Consider the following 26097-nt stretch of genomic DNA (forward strand, 5'->3'; position numbering starts at 1 on the left):
TAACCCTAACCCTAACCCTAACCCTAACCCTAACCCTAACCCTAACCCTAACCCTAACCCTAACCCTAACCCTAACCCTAACCCTAACCCTAACCCTAACCCTAACCCTAACCCTAACCCTAACCCTAACCCTAACCCTAACCCTAACCCTAACCCTAACCCTAACCCTAACCCTAACCCTAACCCTAACCCTAACCAGTACAGTAGCACACCCGTACACCAGTACAGTAGTACACCGTCACGCACCCGTCCAGGTGGAGAGGGTGTCGCTGTGCAAGGAATCAGTGGAGATATAAACCCTAACCCTAACCCTAACCCTAACCCTAACCCTAACCCTAACCCTAACCCTAACCCTAACCCTAACCCTAACCCTAACCCTAACCCTAACCCTAACCCTAACCCTAACCCTAACCAGTACAGTAGCACACCCGTACACCAGTACAGTAGTACACCGTCACGCACCCGTCCAGGTGGAGAGGGTGTCGCTGTGCAAGGAATCAGTGGAGATATAAACCCTAACCCTAACCCTAACCCTAACCCTAACCCTAACCCTAACCCTAACCAGTACAGTAGCACACCCGTACACCAGTACAGTAGTACACCGTCACGCACCCGTCCAGGTGGAGAGGGTGTCGCTGTGCAAGGAATCAGTGGAGATATAAACCCTAACCCTAACCCTAACCCTAACCCTAACCCTAACCCTACCAGTACAGTAGCACACCCGTACACCAGTACAGTAGTACACCGTCACGCACCCGTCCAGGTGGAGAGGGTGTCGCTGTGCAAGGAATCAGTGGAGATATAAACCCTAACCCTAACCCTAACCCTAACCCTAACCCTAACCCTAAGTACAGTAGCACACCCGTACACCAGTACAGTAGTACACCGTCACGCACCCGTCCAGGTGGAGAGGGTGTCGCTGTGCAAGGAATCAGTGGAGATATAAACCCTAACCCTAACCCTAACCCTAACCCTAACCCTAACCCTAACCAGTACAGTAGCACACCCGTACACCAGTACAGTAGTACACCGTCACGCACCCGTCCAGGTGGAGAGGGTGTCGCTGTGCAAGGAATCAGTGGAGATATAAACCCTAACCCTAACCCTAACCCTAACCCTAACCCTAACCCTAACCCTAACAGTAACACACCCGTACACCAGTACAGTAGTACACCGTCACGCACCCGTCCAGGTGGAGAGGGTGTCGCTGTGCAAGGAATCAGTGGAGATATAAACCCTAACCCTAACCCTAACCCTAACCCTAACCCTAACCCTAACCAGTACAGTAGCACACCCGTACACCAGTACAGTAGTACACCGTCACGCACCCGTCCAGGTGGAGAGGGTGTCGCTGTGCAAGGAATCAGTGGAGATATAAACCCTAACCCTAACCCTAACCCTAACCCTAACCCTAACCAGTACAGTAGCACACCCGTACACCAGTACAGTAGTACACCGTCACGCACCCGTCCAGGTGGAGAGGGTGTCGCTGTGCAAGGAATCAGTGGAGATATAAACCCTAACCCTAACCCTAACCCTAACCCTAACCCTGGAAGGTGAACGTGCTCTAACCGGCAATGGCGGTCAAGTGTGCTGTTCTCCCAGCGATACCAGCGCAGTTGAAGACGTCAACGCGCTTTGTGTATCGACTGAAAGTATCTTCTAAAGAGCCGTCCCCTTGCTCGAAAGATTGCAGGAGAGGGAGGGGGAAGAGAAAGCAGATAACGAGAGGGAGATGATTGGGTGAAGGAGTGGATTTTACTGGGGTGCTAGCAACGGAGGGCGGTCACGGCGACATGGCAACCGCAGCCTTGTGAGCCTTTCTCTTTCTGTGTGGCACGCAGTGTCCGCAAGTGGCGTGGGCAAAGGGAAGTGGGTGTGGAGAGGGAGAGAGGCGGCCGGCCGGGTCAATGGTACCAGCGGAGAAACGAGGATGGCGGCGCACGCGCACGGTAGCACCATCTCGGAAAGAGACGAGGCTGCTGCAGTGCCATGAAAGCGCACGCGGATGTGTCTCACTCCTCTTCCGTTTGTGCACGTGTTGGTTTTACCTTGATTGGCACCCATTGTTTTTTTTGAACTGCTATGCACATGGGGAGGATGTGGGCGAGGGGATGAAAGAAGAACAGCCCGAAGGGCGACTTCCTCTCGTTTTTCATATTCCCGTCTTTAGATAAAGAAATCAAAGAAAAAGCAAGCAAAGAAAGGAAGGCACCCCAAAGACCGTCATTCCTTCATTTACTTAGTCGCCCCGCTTCCCTCAACCCCCGCTCTCTTTCTCTTTCTCGCTCTCGTAGACGTCGCGTCTCGCTGTGTAGCCGCTTGTGGAGCGAGCGATGTCAACACGGTCAGTCTGTTACACCATGAAAGAAACAGAAGATGTTAGGGTGGGGAGTGAAGGAGCTGTGGGGAAAGAGGGGCACAAAGTAAAGAGGTGCGGCCTGAGAGAGTCAAGACCGAAAGAGGAAGGGTAAAAGAGGTCGAACGCGATGCCATAGGACTGAGGAGAAGAGGGAGTGGAAAAAGGGATCAGCCTCTGTTCTGTTAGGGCAATCAGCTTCTCTCTTCTCTATAACGGGTCTTGGGGGCTTCGTCGATGTGCACATGGATGCTACCCTGATGGCTCCACTGGTGTGGTGGGAAAGGAGTGGGGATGAAGACATGGTTGGGCTCTGCACACATACACCACCGGATGCGCTGTTTCCTCGGCCACGGGGAAGGTGAATCAATGAAAACAAAAAGCTAGAAGGCGGAATAACCAAACCTTCAGTTTAAAGTCCACTGGGCCGCAACAAGTGGCTTTTTGAATGCGTCTGCAAACGGATAGGAAAGAAGAAAGAAAAGAGCGATCACGGCCTTTTACCCACTCAAAGCGAGCAAGTCTGCCTGCGTCACCCCGACGTTGTCGCGTTGGTGTGCGCCGGCATGCGGGTAGCGGCGGAGAGTGCGTGCAGAATGAAAAGGTTGTGCATGCCGGCTTCCGTGTAGCCCCCGTTCATCCCAGCTTCTGCGACCCCTACGCTGTAGCCGCGACCACAGCGAAGCAGTCGTACGCAACGTAGACAGGACACGAACGCAGTCACGTGCCAAAGCGCACCTCGAGGGCAGCAGCCCCTCACGACACGCCTCCCCTCATCACATATGCGTGGCGGCGAGTCTGTGTAGATGGGTGTGGCATGGCACCAGGTTGTAGGCTCAGCGTGCATCGTGAAAGCCCGAAGGGGTAGAGAAGGAAACGGAAAGCAACGACGGCAGAATGAGCATGCGAGGGAGTGGAGCAATGCAGGAGCAGCGCACACACGAGTATACACATAAAGGCATACGCGTGAGACAATGCAAGATCGAAAGAGGAGCCGGTCGTCATTTGTGGCGCTGCGCCACCTGCCGACGATCGGGGTGCCGCAGTCCTCACTGCGCGCAAATCCGACAATCAAAACAGTTGAGCGAATGGGTGGAAGGAAATCAGGAAAGCGGAGCGAAAAACACAAAACGTGAGTCAGCAGAAACCGATTAAGCCGCGATAGCACACATGGCGGCTGCTAAGATGGTGATGGCCACGGCGACAGAGGCGACCGTGCTGGCCGAGTTGCCTGAACGTTTGCACAGACCCTTGGTGGTGCGGAGGAAGCCCGGCGCGCACTCCTGGCACGCATTGTTGCCAGAAGAAGAGCACGTCACACAGTTGGCGATGGAGCACGCGGGCGTGCACGTCTTGGAGGGAGTGAGAAGGTATCCAAAGGAGCACGTGGCGCAAGCGGTGTGGGTTGGGTCGTGGGGGTCGCAGATATCGCAGTGCGCTGCCTGGCAGCTCAGCACGCACACGCCATTCGCCGGAGTGTAGCCGGGTGCGCAACTCTGAGCAGAGCCGAGCATGGCAATCGCCAGCAGAAGAGTAAGAACAAGGAGGAGTCTGGAGGCCATGTCTGTCGATGGTGGTGAAGACGGGGTCTATGTAGTTCTGCCTTGTGGGGAGATGGGGAAATGAAAAGGGGTGCGTGCCAAAGAGAGCAGAGGGGGATAGCGTGTGAGCAGGACTGCTTGGGTGCTTAATCTGCAGTAGGAAAAGACATGTGTGCGTATGCGCACCCGAGCGAGTGCAGTTCGCAGCCAGCACAGAGAAGTGACAAAACAGAAAGTGGTGAAGAAGAAATGGAAAAGAATGCACTTGACAAGGAAAGACTACAGCATCATCGCGCGGGCACGACTGCAACAGATGCCCCTGCATCAGGCGTGAGGGAAAGCACCAATTTCGGTACACCAGACCCGACTGAAGCAGTGGTGGACAAGGAGAACATCGGGGAGTCACTCGTTCGCAACGACTCGCCACCTCAAAGCATTCGTGTACATTTCCAGTGCGACGGAAAGTACCTCTGAGCGCGACTGTAACGTTGGCTGGCTACAGGTGCGGGCTTGGCGGAAGTGGGGGATGAAGAATGAGAGACCACAGCATGGGCAATGGCACGCTCACGCCTCATGTCACTCGCCGCAGCAGCAGCCCTGCCAGCGACGATACGGGAGAGGTGAGGAGAGGAGGGTGGTGGAGGGACACCACTGCAGAAACGTGCAGACGAAGCAAAAGACGAAACGAATACTGGGTGCCGAAGATCGCGCTCATCGCATTAGCGCCTGGGCGTGATGGCGGCCGCCACCTCGTAGATGATTTTCTCCATCATTGTCTCCCTCCCGAGCCACTCATCCCGTACGCTACGAATGTAGCCGAGGTGGCCGCCGTGCGGAATGACGAGCAGCGCGACATTAGGGTTGGACCGCATGGTGTTATCCAAACTCTCCATGCGCGGCTCTCCCGTCACCGGGTCGTCAGCGGCGCTGATGCACAGGACAGGTACAGAAAAGTGTGGCAGCCACTGGATCGGGGAGATGTGGTGATAGTAGGCCTCCGGCGTGGCAAACCCCAGCGTCGGGGCGGTGATGAGGCGGTCAAAGTCGTGCACAGTCTTCACCTGCGCTAGGATCTTTTCCAGCCGCCCCGAAGCGAAGGCAGCGCGCACATCCGGGGAAAGCCCGGGGAGATCCTTCAGCACTTTGGCGTGCCGCCGAGCATACGCGGTCAGGCTCCCTGCCATGCTTGGCTGGTAAAGGACTTTGCTGATGCCTCGACTGATGACGGCGTTGGAGTCGAGGCAGTCGAGAGGGGAGTTCACGACCATGACCGCATCCATGACTAGCTCGCGACCCGCAAGACACTCCTCGCCAACGTACTTGGAGAGAATGACGCCACCCAGGCTGAAACCGACACCGATAATAGGGATGCCAGCGCCACAGCGTTCTTCAATGGCGGCACGCGAGAACGGCCCGTCGCGCAGAACGGCGCGCAAGTCGTCTGTCCACTTGCCAGACATGAGCCGCGGTGTCTCGATGGGCGTGTTACCCATGCCGCGCGAGTTGAAGACGCCGCAGTGAAAGTGGTGGGTGAAGGCGGACCACACGAAGTGCTCGATGTAGTTGGTACCCGACCACGAAGCGAGTCCGGGGATGATGAGGAACACTCCTTTGGCAGCGCGCGAATCTGTGAGCATCCAGTCCAAGTGCATCGGGTTGCCGTCCGCGCCGGGGTGAACCACGCGCTGATACGGAATGCTCCGGCGGGGGCGGAAAGCGCACAGGATGGTGCTGACATGCCCACTGTACGGCGGATCCGGGTACGGCACCTTGTCCAGCCTGTCCAGCTTAAAGAACGACTTTGCTTGAAGAGAGCCGTGCGTAGCCGTTGTCTGTATCCCAGGCTGCGCACGGCTGAGGAAGCGCGTCAGGCGCAGCACGAGGTCTACGACAAGCGCACAAAATACGTGAAGGCAGAGAAACTTCAGCTTGGACAGAAACGGCACGCGGCACAGCAGAGGCGCAGCCGCCCCACTCGCAGAAAGATCCCCTGTCATGAGTGGCGCGCGCGGGGCTCCACGAGCACAGTGGAGAGGGGGGCACGCGACGATGCAAGACGTATCGGCAGCACCAGGCGACGAGTCAGCACCTCCTCTGTGCTCTATAGAGAGGCTCTGTCAGTGTCGGTGGATGTATGTGCGGGGTTTGTCAGGGAGGGGGAACACCACCGCACCACAGGCTGAGTGAGTGGCGCAAGGATAGACGGGAGAGAACAACGCGGTTGTCATGCACGGAGCGCTGCAAGGAATAGATCGAGCCGCTCCCTGAAACAAGAAAGAGAACAGTGGAACGGAGAGCACACAAAGGTCAGTCAGGGGACGTCATAGAGGAGTTCGACTTTTCGCGCCATTGCAGCCCATGTGATACCACTAAAGCGTGTGTGTGTGTGTGTGTGCGTGTGAGTGGGTGGGTAGGTGGGTGCGCGCGCCTGGGTCGCCGCGCTGCCTTTCTCTGCCCAAGCAAGGAGAATATATCAGGGGCGGGGGGCTGCATGCGGTGGCGACAGCGAATCGTGCACGGTCTGGTGCGCGAGCTTGCGTGCGCGTGCAGTGAGGAAGAGGCTGCTGCTTGCTTCGTGTGCGCATTTTCGTTGTCTTTCGTTTTTCTCTGCGACTGTGCCGCGTCATGCAGAAATACAGAACATCGTTCCAGTGATTCAAGAGAGGAGAGGGGGTGAAGGAAGAAGGAGACGCGGGAGAACGCCGACAAAGGGGTGGGCAAGCGGTGTCTGTGCAGCTCTCCAAACGCAGAGAAAGGTGGCGCTTGACTCTTGACTGCTCTTCATCACTCGATGGCTTCGTATGCAAGATCCTCGTCGCAGCCCGTCCTGTCTTGGGGCGAGGCCCATTTGCCTGGGGGACGCTCTCCCGTTAGGGTTCCACAGATCGCAATCATGACTGGCGTTAGAGGGCGACCCACCTGATCCAGCGGGAGTGACTCTAGCTTCTCCAGCAGATGCAGCCCGTCCACCACCTTGCCGAACGCTACCTGCTTGAAGTCGAGGGAGGGCGCAGCGGCGAGAGTGATGCTGAAAGACGTGTTGCACAGATTTGGCCCGTAAGACGTCATCGTGAGCAGTCCACGGCTGGTGTGGCGCACCTTGAACGTCTCCTGTCGCAGAGGCTCAAGACGCACGCCATACGCCAAAAGATCCCCGAAGCGCGCGTAGCCGTGCTGGCGGTCAATCAGCTCGAGAGGGGTGTAGAGGTAGTCCAGCTTGACGCCAGTTGCGTCGTGGATGCCGCCTTCGCCGGTAACGAGGCGGTGAAAGCGTGCAGCGGTTTCGGGTACGACATCTTCGAAGAGCTCCACAACGAGTCTTCCCGCCAATGCATCACCGATGCCAATGTCGAGGAAAATGCGATTTGTGTGCGCCTCCTCCATGAACCGGTGAGCCTTTTGGTAGTTCTCCCACTCCTTTAGGCGACGCTCCTCGATGTTGTTGTACACCTGCTCACGCGATGGCGGCGTCGGCAACGCCTGCGGAGCGTCCCTCCGCGGCTTCAGCACCCGGAAGGGCATGCTGCTTGAGACCGAATTCCGGTGTTCTTCAGGGGGGGGGGGCAAAAGGAAAAGAAGGCGGAGCTGCGCCAATAAACAAGGGGAGAAGCGTGTGCACGTGTACAGAAAGGCGCACGTCGTGCACGCATCCTCACGAGCGTACGCAGCGATTGAAAGGTGGACGCCCACAGCAAAGGGCGATGAAGGGAAGGAGACAGTAAGACACAGAGAAAAAAAACGTCAAAGGTGAGAGAGAGGAGGGGGAAGAGAACGCGCGAGTAAAAAAGGCCTTAGGCAGCTACGCACCCGCGCACACGGCGATCTCGTCACGGCTGTGGCTACTCATATTCTGTCCGCGGTTGTTCTCTACTTGCTCGTTGTGGTTGTTGTTTGTCTCTCCGTTGTAGGCGAGCCTTACGCAAAACCTCAAGTGCGAGAATGAGGCTCGTCGAGGCGTGCACGAGAGAGAAAGATGGAATACGCGAAGGCCTTCGCGCCTTAGAAGAACGCGGCAAGAGAACACTTGGCAGGCATCCCCTCAAGACGCCACATCCGACGTCTCGAATCCACCGAGAGCGTGGGACATCATCCTCATCAGGGCGCATTTCGTGCTTGGTTTTTTTGTGTGCCTGCCCATGTGTGTACGTCAGTGGCACTCACATACGCACAGTGGCAGCGGAAGCAGAGCGAAGACGAGTACGACAGCGTCGCTCCCGAAGTGCGCCATCTCCATGAGAGCTGCACGCGTCCATTTCTTTTCATTTTCTTTCGTTTCGCGCTGCCCTTCTTCGCCGCACGCGCTCTCGCCTCTCATTCATCTCACCGCTTTTCGCCATTCTGGGCGTCGAGCGAATTCAGCCAGGCGGAGTACACCTCATTCACATGCATGTTGGAGCCGTGCATATTCCTAAACTTTTTCTCGAACTCCATGTACTTACGGCGGCTCATTTGACCGTACTGCGGCATCCCTTTCGTGTGCTGCGCCAGCTGCTTTCGCGTAATATACCTGGCCGTGTCCTCGGAGAACTTGTCATTCATCCAGTTGTCCTCCATATGCCTCTTGCGCAGGTGAGCGTACGGGTCCGTGCGTAGCGAAGGCGGAATCAAGGCACTCTCGAGGAGCTTCATCGCCTCGTACGAGATGAACTTGGCCGCTGTGTCATCCGTCGGCTTGTAGCGCCGGTACCATGGCGTTCGCTGGAACTCCTCCACGGTCGACCAGGTGTTGAGAGAGGAGCGACTGCCGACCTCCTTGCGCTCAAATATGTGCGCCAGCTCTCGGTCCACTTCTAAGGGGCTCCACTTGTTCTTTGTGAGGATGTCGCGCACCACGAACTCCATACGGTCACTCAGCTTGTACGCGCACCGCCACGACTCTTCTCGAGCTACTGGACGCGGGTTGCCGGTCAGTACTGGGATATCGCGCATCTTGTGCCCAAAGCCAAGCTCCTTGCCGAAGCGCTCATCGCTGTCAAAGAAACGTACCGGCGTGTGCGCGCTGAGAAGGCGCCGCTGTAGGCGCCGCATCGCCGCTTGGGGTGTGGAGGAGGAGGAGGAGGAGCGTCGATATTCCTCGAGACTCCTTTTCACGGGCGTCGGCGTCAAAAAGAGAGAGAGGGCTCTAGCGCCTCCAGCAGTGTTTCCTTAGCCAGTGCCGTGCAGGGCCTCCCCTTGTGAGACAAGGGGGTGGAGAGCCACAGAAGGAGATGCGAGGCACAAGTGCGGAAGTAATGCGCCAAGGCGCGCATGCAGAGAAAGAGAGGGCGAGAGAGAGAGAGAGCGAAGAATGAGTGTGGAGGTAAAGATAAAGAAGCAAGGAGAAGGGAGGGAGGAAGAAAACGAAAAGGCCCGCCTTGGAACGGGTGTGCGATGCGTCCTGTGGTGCGCGTGCGCCGGGAGACCCTGGAGGGTCCATACGCAGGCGCGAAGACGCATGGGGGCCGAATGAGAGAGAAGAGGGAGAAGGATCGTCAGACGCTCAGCGTCGCTTGCGTTTCCTTCACCACCCCCACGTCTCCCTCCGCTCCATGGAGGAGAGCAGACAGAGATGAAGCCGCAGGTGTCCACAGAGCTTCGCAAGGGGAGCAGACAGAGTAGCATACACGCTTCCACACGCAGACACACAGTCGGAGGGAAAACACCAAGCACGCAAGCACCGCGGGAAAGGCAACAGCAGCGTAAGATGAGAAACTTGAAAGAAGAAGCTGGCGCGCGCGGCAACAGCAAGCACACAAAGTGGGATGGGCACCTTCCATTATTCGGCAGAGCACCACCGCTAAAGAAAACGATGACGTTCTTGCTTTCGTTGTGCGGCAACCGCCCACTTGCAGCGAGGTTCGCACGGATATACAGGCAGGCACATACAGAGAGAAAGCGAGAGGGCCTGTGGGCGAGTTTGTGAGGCCTGCGCACGCTTGGGCCACCACCCCGTCTTTTGGACGCTAGAGAAATGAGTGAGCGAGGCCGACACGTCGCCCTACCGCTTCGTGGTGCACCTCCTATGTGCCTGGGTAGGCGTGTCAGCGTACTGCACCCTATCCCGTTACGGGGCCTGTAGCACAGCGCAGGTTTTTCATGATTGCTCTGGCGTCTATCACCATTCGTCACTGTTGACTACGCGGCGGCCCCACCACAGCATAGACGTGATAATGGGTGCTGTGCACGTGTACAGCACGAGCGACACTCCTGGCATGGCGCGAGTGCGTGTCTGCTGGCCTGTATAGCAGAAAAAGAGAATGACAAGGGCGCCAACGGTAGACCCGATCATGGCTAGCCATGACATGAAGAGCAACACGCGGCCGCGCCCATCGCCCTCCTTGACCTCGGACGGCGACACGAGATGGAGAAGGAGGAGGCCCACAGTGGAGAAGATGGCAGGGACACAGTGCAAAAAGGAGAAACGATTCGCTTTGTTGGCCTCCTGCTGGGCAAAAACGATGCCATCGATGCAGAGGATGAGAGACAGTCCGTATAAGATGCCAGCCACGATCGGGGGCAGGTGTGGATTGCGGAGGCTCATGCTGAGCAGAGGGGGCAGCACGTTCGTGATGGCACGACACACAGAGAGAAAGAATGTACACGCGGTGCACTGGCTTCACGCCTGTGGTACCACTGATGAATGCGAGGAGGATAGGCGGGTGACCACACTTTTGACAGGGTTGAACCCGTCAAGGGAGCTGCCTTTGTATCGACTGCGCGGGAATGGCGGAACGGGGCCCAAGGGTGATGAAGAGGGAAGCGAGCAAATTCGAAGAGCAACAAGTGAAGCAGTAGGGAGAAGCCGCTGTGCGTGTGTGGGTGGGTAAGCGTGCGTGAAATGGGCGAGAAGTGCGCTGCCAATGGCGTGAAGGCAACACAGCGCAACCCATAAACGAAGAGATGGAGGGAGGGGGAAGGCACAAAACAGGGGAGGGAGTACGAGATGGAGGGGAAAGAGTCCGACTAGCATTGAGTGTGCGGCGCCGCTACGTTCGCCAACACCATTCTCCCGGTGTGGAAGATGGGGCTGCAGAGGCGTACACCGGCACACGCGAAAGAAGTATAGGGTAAGGGAAACAAGTGCGAGAAATGGGCCGTGGGCAAGTGCCCAGCACTCGTTGTGAAAAGCAAGAGTGTGCGGCGGCGGTGCTCCCCCTTTTGACACTCCACACCCCCTACAGTCCTTGTTCTACTCCCCACAGCTCGGTAACGCTCGCGACACGCAAGCGGAGGACAAAATGCCGACACCGCCCAAAAGGGCAGCTCATCTCTGTTGATGTGAATGCTGTTGTTCCACGCTCCGTTCATCGTGTTCCTTCGTTTTTACTCTTAACACAAACTACTGAAACAAGCACACACGTAAACTCGCATACACCAACACACGCGCCCACGCACACGCAGTGGTGTCCTCATTGCCACGCTGCTGACAAGAACGAGGTGACAGTGAAGTAGGCAAAGGAGATAGAAAAGAAAGGTGCACTACAAGAGGCCTGCGCGTATGTATGTCCTTGCGTGACTTTAGTTTGTGGCAAGAGAGACGTCCCGACCGATCGCCGAGAAGATGCACGCCGCGCGCGCGCACACACACACACTCGCAAGAGCACTCAGAGCATGATTACATATCATCCGTCATTAGGTTGATGAAGCGCGTGAGGTCCTCGCTCATGAGGTCGTTCTCATCATCGGACGGACTGGGGGTGTCGGGCTCCTCGGCCAGAATGCTCTCGTAGCGGCTCTTGGCCGCTGCAAGCTTCTTCTCCTGTGTGTGGAGCTTCTGCTGGTTCGATTGAACCCTGTCCAAGACAAACTTCAGTTCCTGGGCAATGCGCTCGCTGTTCTTTTTCGCCTCCTTGGCCGCCTGTGTGGCATCCTGCTTCAACTGTGCCAGCTCCGCATTCTCCTTCTTGAGCGACTGTAATCGACTCTTGAGCTCCGCCATCTGCTCCTGCGCCTGTTTAATTTTGTCAAGCTCCCGCTGCCGCTCCTGCTCCTCCTTGCGCTCGCGGTCCGCCACCTCCTTTTGGGTGCGCTTCGTCTCCTGGCGAAGGCGATCGCACAAGTCGTGGTACGCCTTGCTGGCCCTCTGTGTAATGTCCTTGCGGGTCTTCTCCTCCTCCCGGATGGTCTTGCTGATCTCCTGCTTGAGCTTCTTGCGCGTCTGCTCTACCTTCTCGTCAGCGAGCAGCTGCAGCATCGCCGCCTCGTCCACACGGGGTTCGTTCTTCTTCTCCTTGGCGACTGGCGCCTTCTCGCGTGCAGTGGGTGTCTTGAGAGGCTCCACCAACACGATGCCGACCTCGATGGTGATGCTGTCGTCATCGGCAGTGACGAAGCCCTGGTCAGGACTGAGCAGCTCTGCAAACTTGATGACGTTGTTGAAACCCCAGTCGTTTTCCTGCGACATGGCAGAAAAGCTCTGCGTGCCCTCATTACAGATGGAGTCATCAGGGTTTGCCTTGTTCACCACCGTGATGAGGAACTTGCAGTGCACGCTGCCGGTCTGGCAGAGGTACAGCGCCAGCGACTCCTTGTTCGTCATGCACAGCAGGCTCCACTTGAGATTGGCAAAGTGGAACTCCGGCGAGTAATGACGCTCCGATTCCTTCGTCAGCATCGATATGTTGTTGACGTGGAACGTCACAAACCCCATGTCGCCCTTGATGCTCATGCTGTCCGGCGGCACCGTAAACTTCACTTTCTTCTGCTTGGCGCGGGAGAATTTCGCGCGAATGCGCTCGCGTGGAAAGGCAGCAAAGACAATAAACTCGCAGAACTTCTCCGTTGAGTTGGTGTCCGGCAGCACGATGCTGAGCTCGTTCGCAATTTTCTTGAGCGGTTTCAAGCGCAGATTCGTTAGCACGGAGAGGAAGCCCATAGCCACCATGCGCTCCCACATGTCCTCCACCGGGGGCTTCTCCTCCGGAAGGCCCAGCACACTACCCAGCGACTGCTTCAGGTGGTCTGGCAGCGTGTTCAAGAAGTCGATGCTGGCTGCCGTAGGCAGCGGGCCCGTTTGCACGTGTGACGTCATGTCTTCAATGATCTTCTGCTTCTCCATAAGGACGCACGCCTTCTCGCAGCCCAGCCGCACCGCCGTCTTTACGATTTGGGACACGAATTCGTCGTGTGTTGAGGAGGGCCGCAGCTTTGCCTTGGCGCTCTCGCCCACTTTCTTGAGCGAGTCAATAGACAGGGGCTGAAGAAAGTCGGTCAGGTGGTTGACGGCCTCCCCGCCTTCGGTGGAGCGACTGCTAATGAGCTGGTTGATCGCTTCATCATCGTCCGACGACGAAGACGTGGAAGACGGGGTCTCGATGATGGTGCGCTGCTGCAGTGCCTTGCGGCTGGGAAAGGTATTGGTGGGGGCACGCACGGTGAGCCGCGGCGGCGGAAAGGGGCCGAGGGTGTGGTACTGCTTCCCCTTCTCGTCCGTGACCTTGCGCTCCTTCATGAGCATGTCCTCCTCCTCGCGGCGCTTGCGCTTCGTTTCCTCCCGCTTGCGCTGCTTCTGCTCTGCGTCCTTGGCAGTGGACTTGATGTCGCTGTTGGAGTCCATTTCATCCTCGTCCTCGTCGTCGAAAAAGCCCTCCTCCTGGTGGAACTGATACTCGTCCTCGTCCGTGACGATGCGGCAGTCGCTCGTGGTGCGGTTGATGAGCTCGTGCGGGGCACTGCGGTGAGCAGCGGATATCAATGTGTCCGTCACGGTTTTGTACAGGTCTGCCAAGGCTGCGCAGTATTCAGGGCATTCTTCCTGCTCCATCGATCGTACCAGCTCCTTGCGGAGTGTGCGCATCATTTCACGGCCGGGCTTCGCCTCGATCGGGGCATCCTGAATCAGCTGGTACAACGTGGACTGGTAGAAGGACAGATCCCCTTGGGACAACGAGGAAAGACAGTGCATGGCCACCGATGATACCGCCGATCTTCTCCGCACCCGCTCAGCAAGGCAGAGCGAGATGAAAAAAAGGAGGAAAGAAGGCGACGCGTACGTGTGTGTATGTGTATATGGATGTGGGTTCAGCTGTCTCTCTCTCTCTCTCTCTATCGATCGGGCACGTAGGCTGCACACAAGTGCCTGTGTATGGGTGCGGGGGTGTACGCCCTCTTGTGGAAACCACGAGGCGGAGGAGGCGAGACGCGCAGGCACGCAAGCACAGTGGTACAGAGAGATGTGGAAAAAGAAGATCTAGACGAGCACGAAACGAGCGCCACAACGACGCACGCGTGTGCTGAACACAGCGCAGCGACGCGGTAGGTAGGAAGAGAGGGGGAAAACGCAATGCAGCTGGAGAAAGAGAGAAGAGGGAGAAAAGAGAGGTGGCCGGGGGAGAGTGCGTGGACGTCGAGGCGCTCAGTCTGGAGCACAAAGCACAATAGACAAACTGGGGAGAGAGAAGGAAACGAATGTGGATGACGCCGCTAGGGAAAGTACAAAAAGGGAAGCACAGAAAATCACAGTGGAAGGGCGAAGACGTAGGCGTGTAAAGGACACGGTGCCCAACCAAAACAGAAGAAGGCGGTAGACGTGGACGATCTGCTCCTTTCAAATAGTTTCTCCGTTTCGCGCGTCAGGGTGCGTGCAGAGAGGTGCGATATCGCGGAGAAAACGGGTGAGGGAGGACGACATGCAGTGCAACGCAAGGTGAACGCCAACGGCGTGTGTGAGCAGAGTGAAAGACAGAAGAGGGGGTGAGAGGCGGAAAAGGAGGGACACCGATGAGGAATGGCAGGATTAGCTGGAATGAAAAAGGCACCAGCCGTGGAAACAAGCGAGCGCGCCTGCCCAGCCGCGGAAACTCCGTACAGAGGTGGAGTTCGGCGGCGGCGGAGAGCTGGGTCGAGGGCAATCAATGGAAAGCGGAAGAAAAGCGTCCCGGCAACGCACCCCTTTATCCATCTCCTCTGTGCACATGTCGGTGCAACGGGCGTCTCCTGGCAGACTCAGCTCCGGCTTTCCGTCGGCCACACATGCCTCGCTCACTCTGTGCCTGCGCGCAGCCGTAGCTTCTCTTATGCGATGTGCACGATGGTTTTCTTCTCGGGTTTACGGTACGAACAAACGATCGCCTCGGTCAGTGCAGCGAACGCACACCAGATTGTGGACGTGCATCTTTCCCACCCCAGTCACCACCACCCAAACTACTCACTCAGCTTCGGACTGCCCTCCGCCGCTGCCTCCGGCAGCGCAGTAGCGTCGCGGGTGTCGCTCATCTCGTACCACCACATAAAGTTCACCTTGCCGTTCAAGTCGGTGTACGGCAGGTAGTCCATCTCCATCCGCTGAAACTTTCGGAGATGGGTGGTGGTATCGGCCACCTGCTCCGACAGCAGGCGGAAGTGCTCCCGCTTCGTGTCCTCATTCATCTCTCGGAAGCTCTCTGAGTATGCCGACGTCTCCGTCGCTGACGCGCCGCGCAGGCCCGAATACAAATCCTGCGCTTCTGCCCGCGCGCCCACCAGCGCACGGACCTCCTCGAACCTTTCACGCGTCAAGTGGCACACCCAGCGGTCTGTCACGGCGTCCTTCTCGAACGAAACAAACCCCTCCGCGCGGGCCTGCTGCAGGACCTCTCGCAGGTGTCGCTTGCTGTCCAGCACAATCTGCGGATCGTGCAGGCAGTGCTCCCATAGAGATGCCACCTCGCAAGGTTGGTTGCGGTACAGCACGGACAGCAGAAAGTCGCGCGGGATCTTGCCCGTGTCTCGCGGAACGGCCTTCGCCTTGAAGCGCTGCTCATTCGTGAAGTTAAAGTTCTGCGGCACCTCCTGCACGGGCCAGTTCTTCATCCGTGCCGCATTGTATCGCGAGCCATGCGGTGTGTGTACTCCCGCTTGAAACAGCCGAGCTAAGCAGCGTTGCATCTCTTCCGCGCTCTTCTCCAGCGTGAAGGTGTGTGAACGCTTCGACCTCGCGTCCTCGTGCCTCTCCCTCTCTCTCTCTTGGTGCTTCGAGAGGCCCCGTTGGTCGTCGATCGGGGCGCTCTAAAGTGAACGCGCAGCTTGAGCCTGGGCAAAGAGGTCAACGACACGCGCACAGGCACGCACGCATGCACAAGAACTGCGCTGCTGGTGCTGGCGACGACGTCGTCAAATGCGACCTGTACGGCGTAAGTGAGAGACAAGGAGAGGTGGCAAGGCAAGGAGAAATGAAGTACAGCGAACGCGATCACAACGTCGACAAAACGAAGCGGTTGAGTTTCGGATGGCCCGAGCGCATGGGAGAAGGAGGGAGGGCGGGGGCGTGTGTAGAAGGCGACGAATGCAGCTGTTTGCTCTCTGCGTACGTGTGCGCCCATCATGGGGGCGCTGCGTCACGCCTACTCTCGTGCGCGAGCGTCGCGGTACTTCCTCCTGGCACGAGCATTCAACGTGCCCACAGCGTTGCCGAGCATCACCGTTCTGTGCGACGCGCAGGCAGCTGCAGAAGTGCGCCAGCATGGCCCACCCGCCCGCCCTCCCCCTCCCCCATCCTCTCGCCTCCCCGCGCACACACGCACAGGATGGGGAGTGAATGCGGCGCGGAGAGAGGTCAACCTCCCAGGATGCGCGTGAGCAGAGGGGAGCATCGCTATCCTCGCCTTCGCCTGTCTTCTTTTGTTATGATGTTCAGAGGGAGAAGATCTTCCTGTGAGCTTAGGTGCATGATGCGTTCTGGAACGGGTGCTACTGAGCAACGTCTGCAGCCAGCCCGAGACGCCGTTCTAGCAGAGGAGTCCGGCGTATCTACTCTAGTTGTCGCTGGCACCGTCGCTTGTAGCGTGAACAAGAGGGAGTAAGGAGGTACGACTGGAGAAGTCGCTCGAGTCGTCCAAGCAGAGCGCTGGCAACGTATGCGTATGCTGCGCACGAAGAGCGACGCGCGCTACTGGCGCCGTTCCCATTCTCGCTCTTGCTTTACAGGGGCTTTTCGCTGTGTCGGTGGAATGGATCGGGCAGGACGCACTGCAGCATGCGCTGTGTCGCGGGAATGCAGGCCAGGAAGCAGAGCAGGTAGCCAAGGCATTTGAAGAGCACGAAGCCCATCTGACGATAGTGAACGTGCCCGATAAAGTCGAACACCTCCACGTACGGGTCCACCACCTTGGTGGGGTTGAGCACCATCTTGCCTCCCTTGATGCGGCTAAAGCCCGAAGAGAAGCCTAGCATAGGGGTCCCACTGAAGTACAAGAAGCTGCCGGTGTTGTCGCCGTGCTCGTCCAGCAGGGAGACCATGGTGAAGTGAAGCACGAAAGGGATGCTGACGTCGATGCCTTTGCCGAGGTGGATTACGTATGGGATCTGCGAGAAGACCACCCGGGGCGAGATCCATCCCATCTGCACGCGCACGAGCATCTCCAGCTTCATGCCACCGCTTGACTCGATGTGACAGCGGTAGCGCGCACGGGCCATATTGCCTGCTGCGTCACGGGTGGTAATCTGCGCATTGGGGTTCATACTGCCATGCCCACCCATTGTGAAGTTCGGGTCAATCGAGAGAAAGATACCAGAGACACTGACTGGCCCTTCAAAGCAGTCGGAGCTCGACAGCGTCTTGCGTGTGCCGAAGGCGGGGTGCTCTGTAGAGATGAGGCGGTGGCGGTTCCTCTGCGAGGGGACTCGAGCCTGCTTCAGACCAAACGCCGGGTGTGAGGTGCTCAGAGGGCAGTAGCCTGGCTGCAGGCTCCTGTTCGAGGGGCGATAGCTACTGACGTTGGCCAGGTTCACGCTGGCAATGTGGTTCACTCGACTCCATGGCAAAGACGGCACCGGACGGCACAGACGCACAGCCACGGCACGCATCCATTCGAGGCGTACCACTCCCGCGGGGCCACTGAGGGCAAGCGCGAAAGAGAACAGAAACGCAAAATGCGCACGCGTCGGCGCGTCGGTGTGTACAACGCTGCTTCCGAAATCGGTCGTGAGCCTGTCTGTGTGTGTGTGTGTGTGTGTATGGTGTGTGTATGGTGTGTGTGTGTGGTGTGTGCGCACTGCGCGGCTGAAAAAGAGGAGCGGACTCTTGCAGCACGTGCGGTGGCAGCAAGGCAAGGCGAGATGGCGAGGATCACCAGCGCACGCTCTCCCTCCATCAGAACTCGCATGTCGGGAGAGGTAGGAGTGGAAAGCTCAGCACACACAGTGGCACACGTGCGCGTGAGGAAGTAGCTTCATGAGGGGCACCGTGAGTGCATAAGATGCACGCATGCCCATGCGTCAGTGGATAACAGCCACCAGTGTATAAAGTGAGCCCTGCTTCACTCTACGCGTACCTGTCTGTTTTCACGTTTTGTCTTGTTTTGCTGCAGAGTAGGTTTGCCGCCCGCTGCGGCGACCATGAGCTCTTGTTCTTTAGCCTCCTCCCCCCCCCCCGCTCCTCCCCTGCAGCCCTCGATTCGACCGGAGGGCACACGTTTGCGAGTCGTGTGTACAATCGTGCATCTCTTCCACTTCCAGCATCGCTCGCGAATGCTGTACTCGCTTTTATTTCGTTTTAGGACAGTCTGCGATGAAAGCAGTAGCACAGCGTGTCACGGAAGTTCTCAGGCGGGCGCGGCAGGCTGTTGCCCTCTCGAATGGTGGGCAGGGCCTCCTTATACTTGGAGGTAAGCAGGTCCGCGACAGCCAGACCCTGCGTAGCGGAGATTTCCAGCTTATTGTGCACGTGCTGCAGGATGCGCTTGTTCTCGTCCTTGTCTGGAGACACAAGACATAGCGCGAGCCCCACTACGCCAAAGGCAGTCACATAGCTGTACAAGCGGAGAAACTCCACGTGTGTCACCACCTCCTGAGTGAGGATGTCGCACAAGTCTAAAAAGCCCGAGTTGATGGAGCGCAGGATAACGTATGAGCCGCGCTCTGCAAACGTCGAGGTGATCTGGCTGCTCGAGGAGCAGAGGAAGAGGCGACGACAGCCCTTGCCATCCAATGGGAGGTTCCCCACCACCGCCGTGAGCGGCAGGCGCTCCGCCAGCAGAAAGCAACTACCAAAAAGCTGAAACACAGATGTCGAGGTGCTGTAGAGCAAGTTCGAGGCGGAGAACAGCTGATCGAGGCAGTCCTGCAGAGACGAATGCGACTCCAGGAGAAGGCTGACCCAGGTGCGGCCCTCGTTCGCGTCCAGCACGAGGACTTCGACCGAGACAACGGGTGGCACATTCTCCTCCGGCTGCGAGTCGATCAGGGCGGGGTCATTCATGAGGTGCAGCTGTAAATAGACGTGGTTCACCACCGTGGTGTGGGGCAGGTACCACTTGTAAAAGCCGAGGATAGCCTCCTCCATGCCGAGAACGTGCTCCTTAGAGTAGGCCCCGTCGCATACGTCCACTATCGCGCGCAGATTCGGTAAGTCTGCGTCCATCTCCTCAAACTTGGCTGCAATCCACAGGGCCGTGACAGCGGCTAACTGGCACTTCTGCAGCTCGAGCTGCTGCAGGTTGCCGACAATGTACGAGTCGGCAAGTTGGACGGCAAGACAAAGGGTGGTGCTTCGCAGGTTGAACGCGCCGCACACGTCACGCAGCCAGCGCGTGATGATGCGGCGGTTTTTATAGTTGTAGATGGTTCCCTTCAACATGCTGATGTCGGACAGCGGTTTCACGTCCTTCTGCTTCATCTTGTTGAAGATCGTCTTGGGATCCTCGTACTCGTCCTTCATGCCCGGGTCGGACCGAAAGTCCATCGCACCGGCGGGGCCGAAGAGGCGGCTGACGGAGTCGGAGCTGACCGTCGTCACAATTGCGAGATCGGTCGACATTGTGCACGTGATCGCCCTCTATGAGCGCTGCCTTTCTTGTCCGTGCGTTTCTAGGACGGTGTGAAGGTGGGAAGATCAGAGTGAAGGTCTGCCGCACACAGCCAAGGCCGCGGTAACTCGGGAAGCCGTAGAAGGCGTCGACAGCAGACCCGCATAACAGACAGCAGCCGACGCCGAGTCGCTGCTGCTCCTGTCGGTCGACTGCAGCGAGTACGCAAGAAGAAACAGAGAAAGGCGTGTCGGCGCGGGTGAGAGGGAGTGATGAGGAGCCGGGAGAGAATCAAGGGCGAAAGAGGAGCGAAGGGCAATGACCGCACACGGAGAGCCAAGACGGAGCGAGAAATGACGCAACAAAGACAAAATGAGCTCAACACGTTAAAAAACGGAACGCACGCCCCCGAGAGGAGAACAGTTGGCGGTAGGCACACGGCGGCGAAGGTCCCACGCAACACGCGAAGTGGGGTTTGTGTCAGCTACAAAAGACAGAGGAGCTGCGTAGAGAGAGATTAGTGAAGAGAGGCGGGGCTCAGCAATGTGGACGTGCGAGGGGGTGTGAAGAGAGAAGAGAGTGGCGCCAGCTTGAAAGCTGCCATGTTAATGAGACGTGGAGAAAAACGACGTGCAAGCAATCATGGCTCAGCGTCGGGGGTGGGATAGGTGACCGGAAAGTGAGACGGAGAGGAGCAAAGTCAGTGGCGGGAAGAGGAGGCGGGGACGGACGTGAGGGAGAGTGGGTGGGGGTGGGGGAGTGCTGAGAACGATTGGACGGCACGGTGAGGTGGTATGGTTGGCTGCCCACATATGTTCGGCAGCCTTGCAGACACGAATGCCGCTCCCGCCACGGTGCCCGAGCGGAGAGCGCAAGGGGGGAGGGGGGGGGGGCGAAAGGGTGGAGAGCACCCTCTGGTGAGAGAGAGACCCAGAACCTCATGCAAACAGCTAAACCAGGTACGCCGCCACCCTCGCTGTGAACAGCACTCTTCTTCCCGCGGCGTCGCCGGTATTCGTGGATGCTCGACTCGTGCGTGCGTGATCATGTGTGCCAATCGAAACGGAGGAGTGACAAGGGCGGCGGTTCACAGGGATCAGAAACCGCACATTTAACGACGTCCTGAAAGGAATGCCGCCGCATGCGCGCACACTGGAGAAGCACAACCGCCGCTGGGGCGAGAAGAGACCGGACAAGTAAGCGCGAGAGAGCGAGTGGTGCCAACGACACGTGATATTCAAAGATGCGAGATTGTGGTGGAAAGGAGGGACGGCTGTGCGTGGCAGCCTGCAGCGCAGGGGGTCGTCCCCGGCGCCTCGTGCACGGGGCGCGATGAGGTGGATTTCGCGGCAGCGCTCACACTTCTGCGTGAGGTGACGCGCTCGACGGAGAAGTGAGGGGGTGGCGTGCAAGGAAGAGGGGGAGCATACGCACAGGAATGTGGGTGTTTCACCGCGCATGTGCGTCCCCTTCACATGCAGAGAAAAGCAAGCGGGTCCGCTTTCGTTTAAGTGGTGACAGCAGCGGGAAGCAGCAGCTACTGAGGGCTTGTCATTGGCGTGGGGGCTGGATGCGAGAGGCAGCGCGAGAGTAAGAGAGGAGGCAGGAGCTGCTTTGCGCTCTACCCGCGTTGTCCTTCCGATACCCAGAGGTGATAACCTACCTCGCGATGAAGCATCTTCGACGCTGGCGCCGCCGCCTCGCTTGGCGACGGAGTCAGAGTGGTACTGAGATGCATGCACCGTCTCTCTCCCTCATGTTAATGGTGCTCATGCTAAGAGGGAAGTCGTGCGAAACAGCGGCAGAGGGAGTGCAAGGAGCGGAACCAGTCGTCTCCCCGCGTTACCTTCCCCGACAGCGACAGGCTTGTTGCAAACGATTCAAAAAAAAAAACGTTGAACACAGAAAAACACGCGAAACGCCGAGGGGACGCCTAAGACGCGGCATACGACGGCCAAAGAAGATGAGTGGAATGCAACACGAGCGACGTGGATGGCAGTGAGTCGTCGCAAGGACTGCAGATAAGAACGAATGAAGTCACGGATTTTATGATACAGGGCGCGTGCAAGGCGGTGTGTGTGAGGGATGGTGCGCCCGTGAGGGCCTGCGAACGTTCTTCCATGGGAGCCTATATGTGTGAGGCCATGGGTATGGGTGTGTGTGAGCAGACCGTGTGTCTCGGGAAGTGCGTCATCGCCAGCTCTTCGCATGCCGCCGCCTTATGAAGTACGCGTGTGCGTGTACGCTGGCATGATCTCTTGCGTTCCTTCTCACGCTCCCAACAACGTGGGCCTTCCACAGTGCGCGAAAAGCGGTGCCGTGAGGTTGCGTGTGCGACGGTGAGACATCGAATGGCTAGGCGTGGATCGTGGGGCTGCCACGTAGGGCCTGCCATGCTATAGAATGCCCATACGCACCCGCATCGGCCACCCTCCAAGCAAGAAGGATAACAAGAGCGGAGCCGCGCAAACAAAAAGATGTGCTGCCCTGGCACAACACACGCTCCACGTATGGTTAATACGTGTCCCTAACGACGGCCGCCGCGCAGCTCAGGGCAGATGTGCGTCTCGAAGCATCACCACATTGCACCTGATGAGAGAGCGGCAGCCGCGACAGGGCGGATGTGCAGAAGCACAAAGAACGAAAACACAGGCTCCGGGAAACAAACAGGGCATACGAAAAAGAGACCAGAAGAGCCCCGGCGCAGCTTGTGCCGCCTCCTGCAAGGATGGCATTCACGGTGGAAGGCGAGTGCATGGGGGGCCGCCCACACGGGACCGGCCCCCCACCACCACTACCTCATCAACGCACCCGCCACCACTGCAGTGCTCAGTTAAAAAATGACTGAGGAAGAGAAGGCGCACAAGCAGTGGGGGAGCCGAAAGCCGAACCTACGCAACAGCGAAACATATATAGACCATGAATGGAAAGTCAAGAGAAGGTGAGAAGCAAAGGGAAGCGGAAGGTGTGGGGGCGCTTGTGGGCCTTAGCATGGCGCTGACACGTCGTAGCGGCGCACCACGTGAGAACCAGCCTCTCCTTCGCCTCTATACGTGCGACCAGAGAAAGAAGGCATCAGATAGGTGTCAATCACCCTACTGCACTCCACAAATCACCTCTCTTTATCTCTCCAGCTCTATCCCCTGCCCGCTCGAATCAGTCCCAGAAGGTGCACATCAATGCTCACCCGTCGAGATCGTGCTTGTGCGAACGTCTGCACACTCCTCACGCCTGCAGGGAGAGGAAGGTGGGAGTGGCTCGTGTGTGGCACTGATTCGCCGTTTACCGTGTGAGTCGCACCGATCTTGCAGATTGTAGGAGGAGGGGGGAGAGCGCAGCCCGCACGCCACAGAACTGCTGCTGCGCAGTGTGGATACGTAAAACGACACACCCACACGCGCGAGCGTGCGCCTGTCTGCGAGCGTGTGTAGCTGCTCCGCTCACTGTTTGCCGCGTCGTGGAGAGAGGTGGTGGCGCTTCCTGCCCGCCCCACCGCGCTGCAGTTGTCCAGGAAGTAGGCGAGGCCGAGAATGAGGGGGGGGGTGCTGAAATGTCCGCTCGGAAGCACTGGTTTGCGCGTCCTCTTCCTCTGCCCTTCACTCGTCACGCCTCATAGAGCCTTTCGAGGACGAGTCGTGGCGCGGGTACGCGCGTGCGTCACTGGTAAGGAAGCGGGGCAAAAGGCAAGGGAGCTGAGGTCTGCCGCCGCCGCGCCCTTCATCACGACATCCTTCGCCCTCGTCGGGTCTACTTGAGTGTTGTTGATTTGTTTTCATATCGAATCCGTCCATACACGCCTGCAAACGCTGAGAGACACACACGCGCACACGCGCGAATACACCCACACGTGCACGAGGGCTGAGGCGGGTGTGCGACGGCAGTGGTGCGATCGCCTACGTCAAGCTCGATTGGATTGTGGTGGGAAGGAGGGACAGGGCTGTGCCTTGACAAGAGGAGCAGGGCGTGGCGGAAGAACCGGACTGGCGCACTGGAGACAGAAAGATCGTCTTCACGCCATGTGGCGGTGTGTCTACGAGGGACTGGGAGCAACAGTGCTCTTTCATCACACGCACCAACTCTGCAGTTGCGCAGAAAGGAGACCACATCGTGCCGCTTCCATCAGCGATGCGCACGCCGCCAGCCCGCGCCACCCTCGCCACCCATCCGCCCAGCCTCAAAGACGAAAAACTAACGAGGGAGACCGAAGCCGGAGAGTCGTGACTGGTGGGAGAGCTATACGTGCAAGCCACTCAGCAGAGGAAAGGGGACAGACCAACGGCTGCTTGGAGCGAAGACATCGAGTCGCGTGCGATCCCTCCGCTTCACGTCTATTTCGGCTCTCTGCAGCCCTCGAATCGACCTCAGTTACCTTCGCCGATCAGCCTATTGTATTTCGTCGAGAACGTGGGCGATCCAGTCCACCCGCCACCTTCTCTTCACGCCCAACGCTCCCTACCCCTCGTCATGTATTCGGCGACGCGTGATTCGACACGCAACAGCAGGCTCCAGCGCCCACCTGCAACTGAGAGAAGACCGTGGGAACCAAGTACTGCCTTCTTCACTTTGCTCAGCCGACGTCACGGGAGCGCGTAACACCGACGCTTCCCCTTTGCCGCACCGCCTTCGTCCATCCAGTGGTGATGGCGCGCGCGTATGCGTGTGTGCGTGGCCAAGAACATACAAAACAGAAAACAAAACAAGGCATGCATCCACCCTCCTTTCTCGTTTATAGGAGCAGCGAGGCGGTCCTCTGAACGGCTGTCTCGCGATCCGGGAGAGAGAGGATGAGAGGGTGGGGAGCAAGGCGAACGCCACCCGGCCGCAGCCGTCGCTCCTCCCTTTCCTGTGCCGTTACCTCCTGCCCATGTTAGAAGAACAACTGCTCCCCGCAGCTGAAGCAAGATAGAGAGCGAGCGAGGGTGCCACGACGAAGGGCGGTGGCGGTGAAGCACGTTTTCCAGCACCGCCAGCCTCGACTTGCGCTTCTACACTCGCCCCGCTCCTTGGACACCACTTTTGTGCCGCTCCCTCACTGTCCATCATCCTCTAGCTACGGTAGTTCTCCAGCTGACGGTCCAACTCCTCACGAGTGATCTGCGGCTCGCGGCTGCGCTGAGCCTTGTTGTTGCTGCGCTGAGGCTGGTTGTTGCGCGACAGGCTACCCTGCTTGTTACCGCCGCGGTTGCCCTGGTTGTTATTGTTCTGACGCCCACTCTCCTGGCGGCGGCGTCCGTCACTGACGCGTTCCTCGCGCTGGCGGCGCCCTTCTACCTCAGCGCGGCGGCGGTCAACACGACCAGCGCGGGTGCCACGCATGCGCAGGCGCAGACGACGCGCCTCGCCGAAGCGTCGGCCCTCCACGCGGCGTCCGTCGCCGCGCCTCCCGCGCACCTCTCGGAACCGCTCGCGGCGCTCCTCACGCTCAAAATCTTCAACACGGCGGAAGCGATCACGGACGTTGCGGCGGAAGATGCCGCGGTCGCTGAACCGGCGCGGGCGCGGCTCATCGCGGCCGCCACGCGCCCGCCGCACCACGCGGCTCACCTGAGTGCCACCACGGCCAAAGCCCTCGATTCGGGTCCGGCGTTCGCTCACGACATAGCGGCGCGGCGCAGAGTAGTCGTCCTCGCCACCGCGACGGCGGTCACGCGCGTCCGCCAGCGCCGAAACGCGACGGCGGTTGCGTTCGTAGAGAGCGCGAAGACGGCGGCGGTCAAAGTCGTCGCGCGGCATGGTTAGTAGGTGACACAGGGATACACAAGGGAGTGCTGTTCCGTCGTGTGTGGAAGACCGCAGCACTTTTTGCTGGTGCGCCTTTTTTTTCCTCCGTGCTGCCGTCGTGGGCACTGCGGGAGAGTGACGCGACGAAACACAACACGACGGCAACGCTCACCGCACCGGCGGGACGCGAAAAAGGCTGGCGAAAGAAGGGTGGAGAGAGAGAGAGAGACAACGCTGGATGAGAGCTGCGCAGGTACAACGGACGCACAGGCAGCAGACGTGTCCTAGACCAGAAAAACGCAAAGAGGGAGAGAGAAGGCGTAACTACTTTTCTTCAACGCAGTGCAGCAGAGGGGTGGGAGGGCGGAGTGAGGTGTTGAGGAGGTTGGCGGAAAGAGAGTGCAGAAACGAAGACGCGGTGATGGAGAGATGGGAGCACATGACCAGAGAGAGAGAGAGCGGTGAAGAAGTGCAATGAGGGAGAGCTCACGCATGCATGGTGACATACGTCGGCACACAAAAACAAGCACGTTGCTCGCGCATCCGCGCGATAACCCTCTCCACCTCATCGTCGGCGTCGGCCGACAGAGACACACTCCGCCTCTGAGCAGGGTAGGGGAAGAGCAATGTTTCTTTTTTTTTCGTTCGCCTCTGTTGTGGTCTTCGTTTCTGTTTGAGAACGTGCAGGTGCGCTCGCCGATATCGTCGAGCACACATTAGCGAGTGGGCGAAACCAATGGTCGGGGAGGGGGCAGGAGCATACGTGCGTGTGTGT

The 26097-nt window shown here is 58.4% G+C and overlaps 9 protein-coding genes across 9 annotated transcripts; all 9 read right to left on the bottom strand.

Moving 5' to 3' along the window:
* Positions 1 to 4619: 4619 nt before the first annotated feature.
* On the bottom strand, positions 4620 to 5897 carry LMJF_30_0010 (conserved hypothetical protein; the record flags this gene model as incomplete). The annotated part of the gene is made up of 1 exon (XM_001684538.1): positions 4620 to 5897. One exon carries the CDS (start codon positions 5895 to 5897, stop codon positions 4620 to 4622), a length of 1278 nt encoding a protein of 425 aa, XP_001684590.1.
* Positions 5898 to 6684: 787 nt separating this feature from the next.
* On the bottom strand, positions 6685 to 7422 carry CYP9 (putative cyclophilin 9; the record flags this gene model as incomplete). The annotated part of the gene is made up of 1 exon (XM_001684539.1): positions 6685 to 7422. One exon carries the CDS (start codon positions 7420 to 7422, stop codon positions 6685 to 6687), a length of 738 nt encoding a protein of 245 aa, XP_001684591.1.
* A 798-nt stretch (positions 7423 to 8220) lies between these two features.
* LMJF_30_0030 (conserved hypothetical protein) lies at positions 8221 to 8928 on the bottom strand (the record flags this gene model as incomplete). The annotated part of the gene is made up of 1 exon (XM_001684540.1): positions 8221 to 8928. The coding sequence occupies one exon, from the start codon at positions 8926 to 8928 to the stop codon at positions 8221 to 8223; it is 708 nt and encodes a 235-aa protein (XP_001684592.1).
* Positions 8929 to 9994: 1066 nt separating this feature from the next.
* On the bottom strand, positions 9995 to 10420 carry LMJF_30_0040 (conserved hypothetical protein; the record flags this gene model as incomplete). Its single annotated transcript, XM_001684541.1, has 1 exon — positions 9995 to 10420. One exon carries the CDS (start codon positions 10418 to 10420, stop codon positions 9995 to 9997), a length of 426 nt encoding a protein of 141 aa, XP_001684593.1.
* Positions 10421 to 11494: 1074 nt separating this feature from the next.
* Positions 11495 to 13783, bottom strand: LMJF_30_0050 (conserved hypothetical protein; the record flags this gene model as incomplete). The annotated part of the gene is made up of 1 exon (XM_001684542.1): positions 11495 to 13783. The coding sequence occupies one exon, from the start codon at positions 13781 to 13783 to the stop codon at positions 11495 to 11497; it is 2289 nt and encodes a 762-aa protein (XP_001684594.1).
* A 1238-nt stretch (positions 13784 to 15021) lies between these two features.
* LMJF_30_0060 (conserved hypothetical protein) lies at positions 15022 to 15744 on the bottom strand (the record flags this gene model as incomplete). Its single annotated transcript, XM_001684543.1, has 1 exon — positions 15022 to 15744. One exon carries the CDS (start codon positions 15742 to 15744, stop codon positions 15022 to 15024), a length of 723 nt encoding a protein of 240 aa, XP_001684595.1.
* Positions 15745 to 16776: 1032 nt separating this feature from the next.
* Positions 16777 to 17334, bottom strand: LMJF_30_0070 (conserved hypothetical protein; the record flags this gene model as incomplete). The annotated part of the gene is made up of 1 exon (XM_001684544.1): positions 16777 to 17334. The coding sequence occupies one exon, from the start codon at positions 17332 to 17334 to the stop codon at positions 16777 to 16779; it is 558 nt and encodes a 185-aa protein (XP_001684596.1).
* Positions 17335 to 18349: 1015 nt separating this feature from the next.
* Positions 18350 to 19612, bottom strand: CYC3 (putative mitotic cyclin; the record flags this gene model as incomplete). The annotated part of the gene is made up of 1 exon (XM_001684545.1): positions 18350 to 19612. The coding sequence occupies one exon, from the start codon at positions 19610 to 19612 to the stop codon at positions 18350 to 18352; it is 1263 nt and encodes a 420-aa protein (XP_001684597.1).
* A 5035-nt stretch (positions 19613 to 24647) lies between these two features.
* On the bottom strand, positions 24648 to 25334 carry LMJF_30_0090 (conserved hypothetical protein; the record flags this gene model as incomplete). The annotated part of the gene is made up of 1 exon (XM_001684546.1): positions 24648 to 25334. One exon carries the CDS (start codon positions 25332 to 25334, stop codon positions 24648 to 24650), a length of 687 nt encoding a protein of 228 aa, XP_001684598.1.
* Between the last annotated feature and the right edge of the window lie 763 nt (positions 25335 to 26097).

This window comes from Leishmania major, chromosome 30 (genome assembly GCF_000002725.2).
Source record: "Leishmania major strain Friedlin complete genome, chromosome 30".
NCBI classification, from domain to species: Eukaryota; Euglenozoa; class Kinetoplastea; order Trypanosomatida; family Trypanosomatidae; genus Leishmania; species Leishmania major.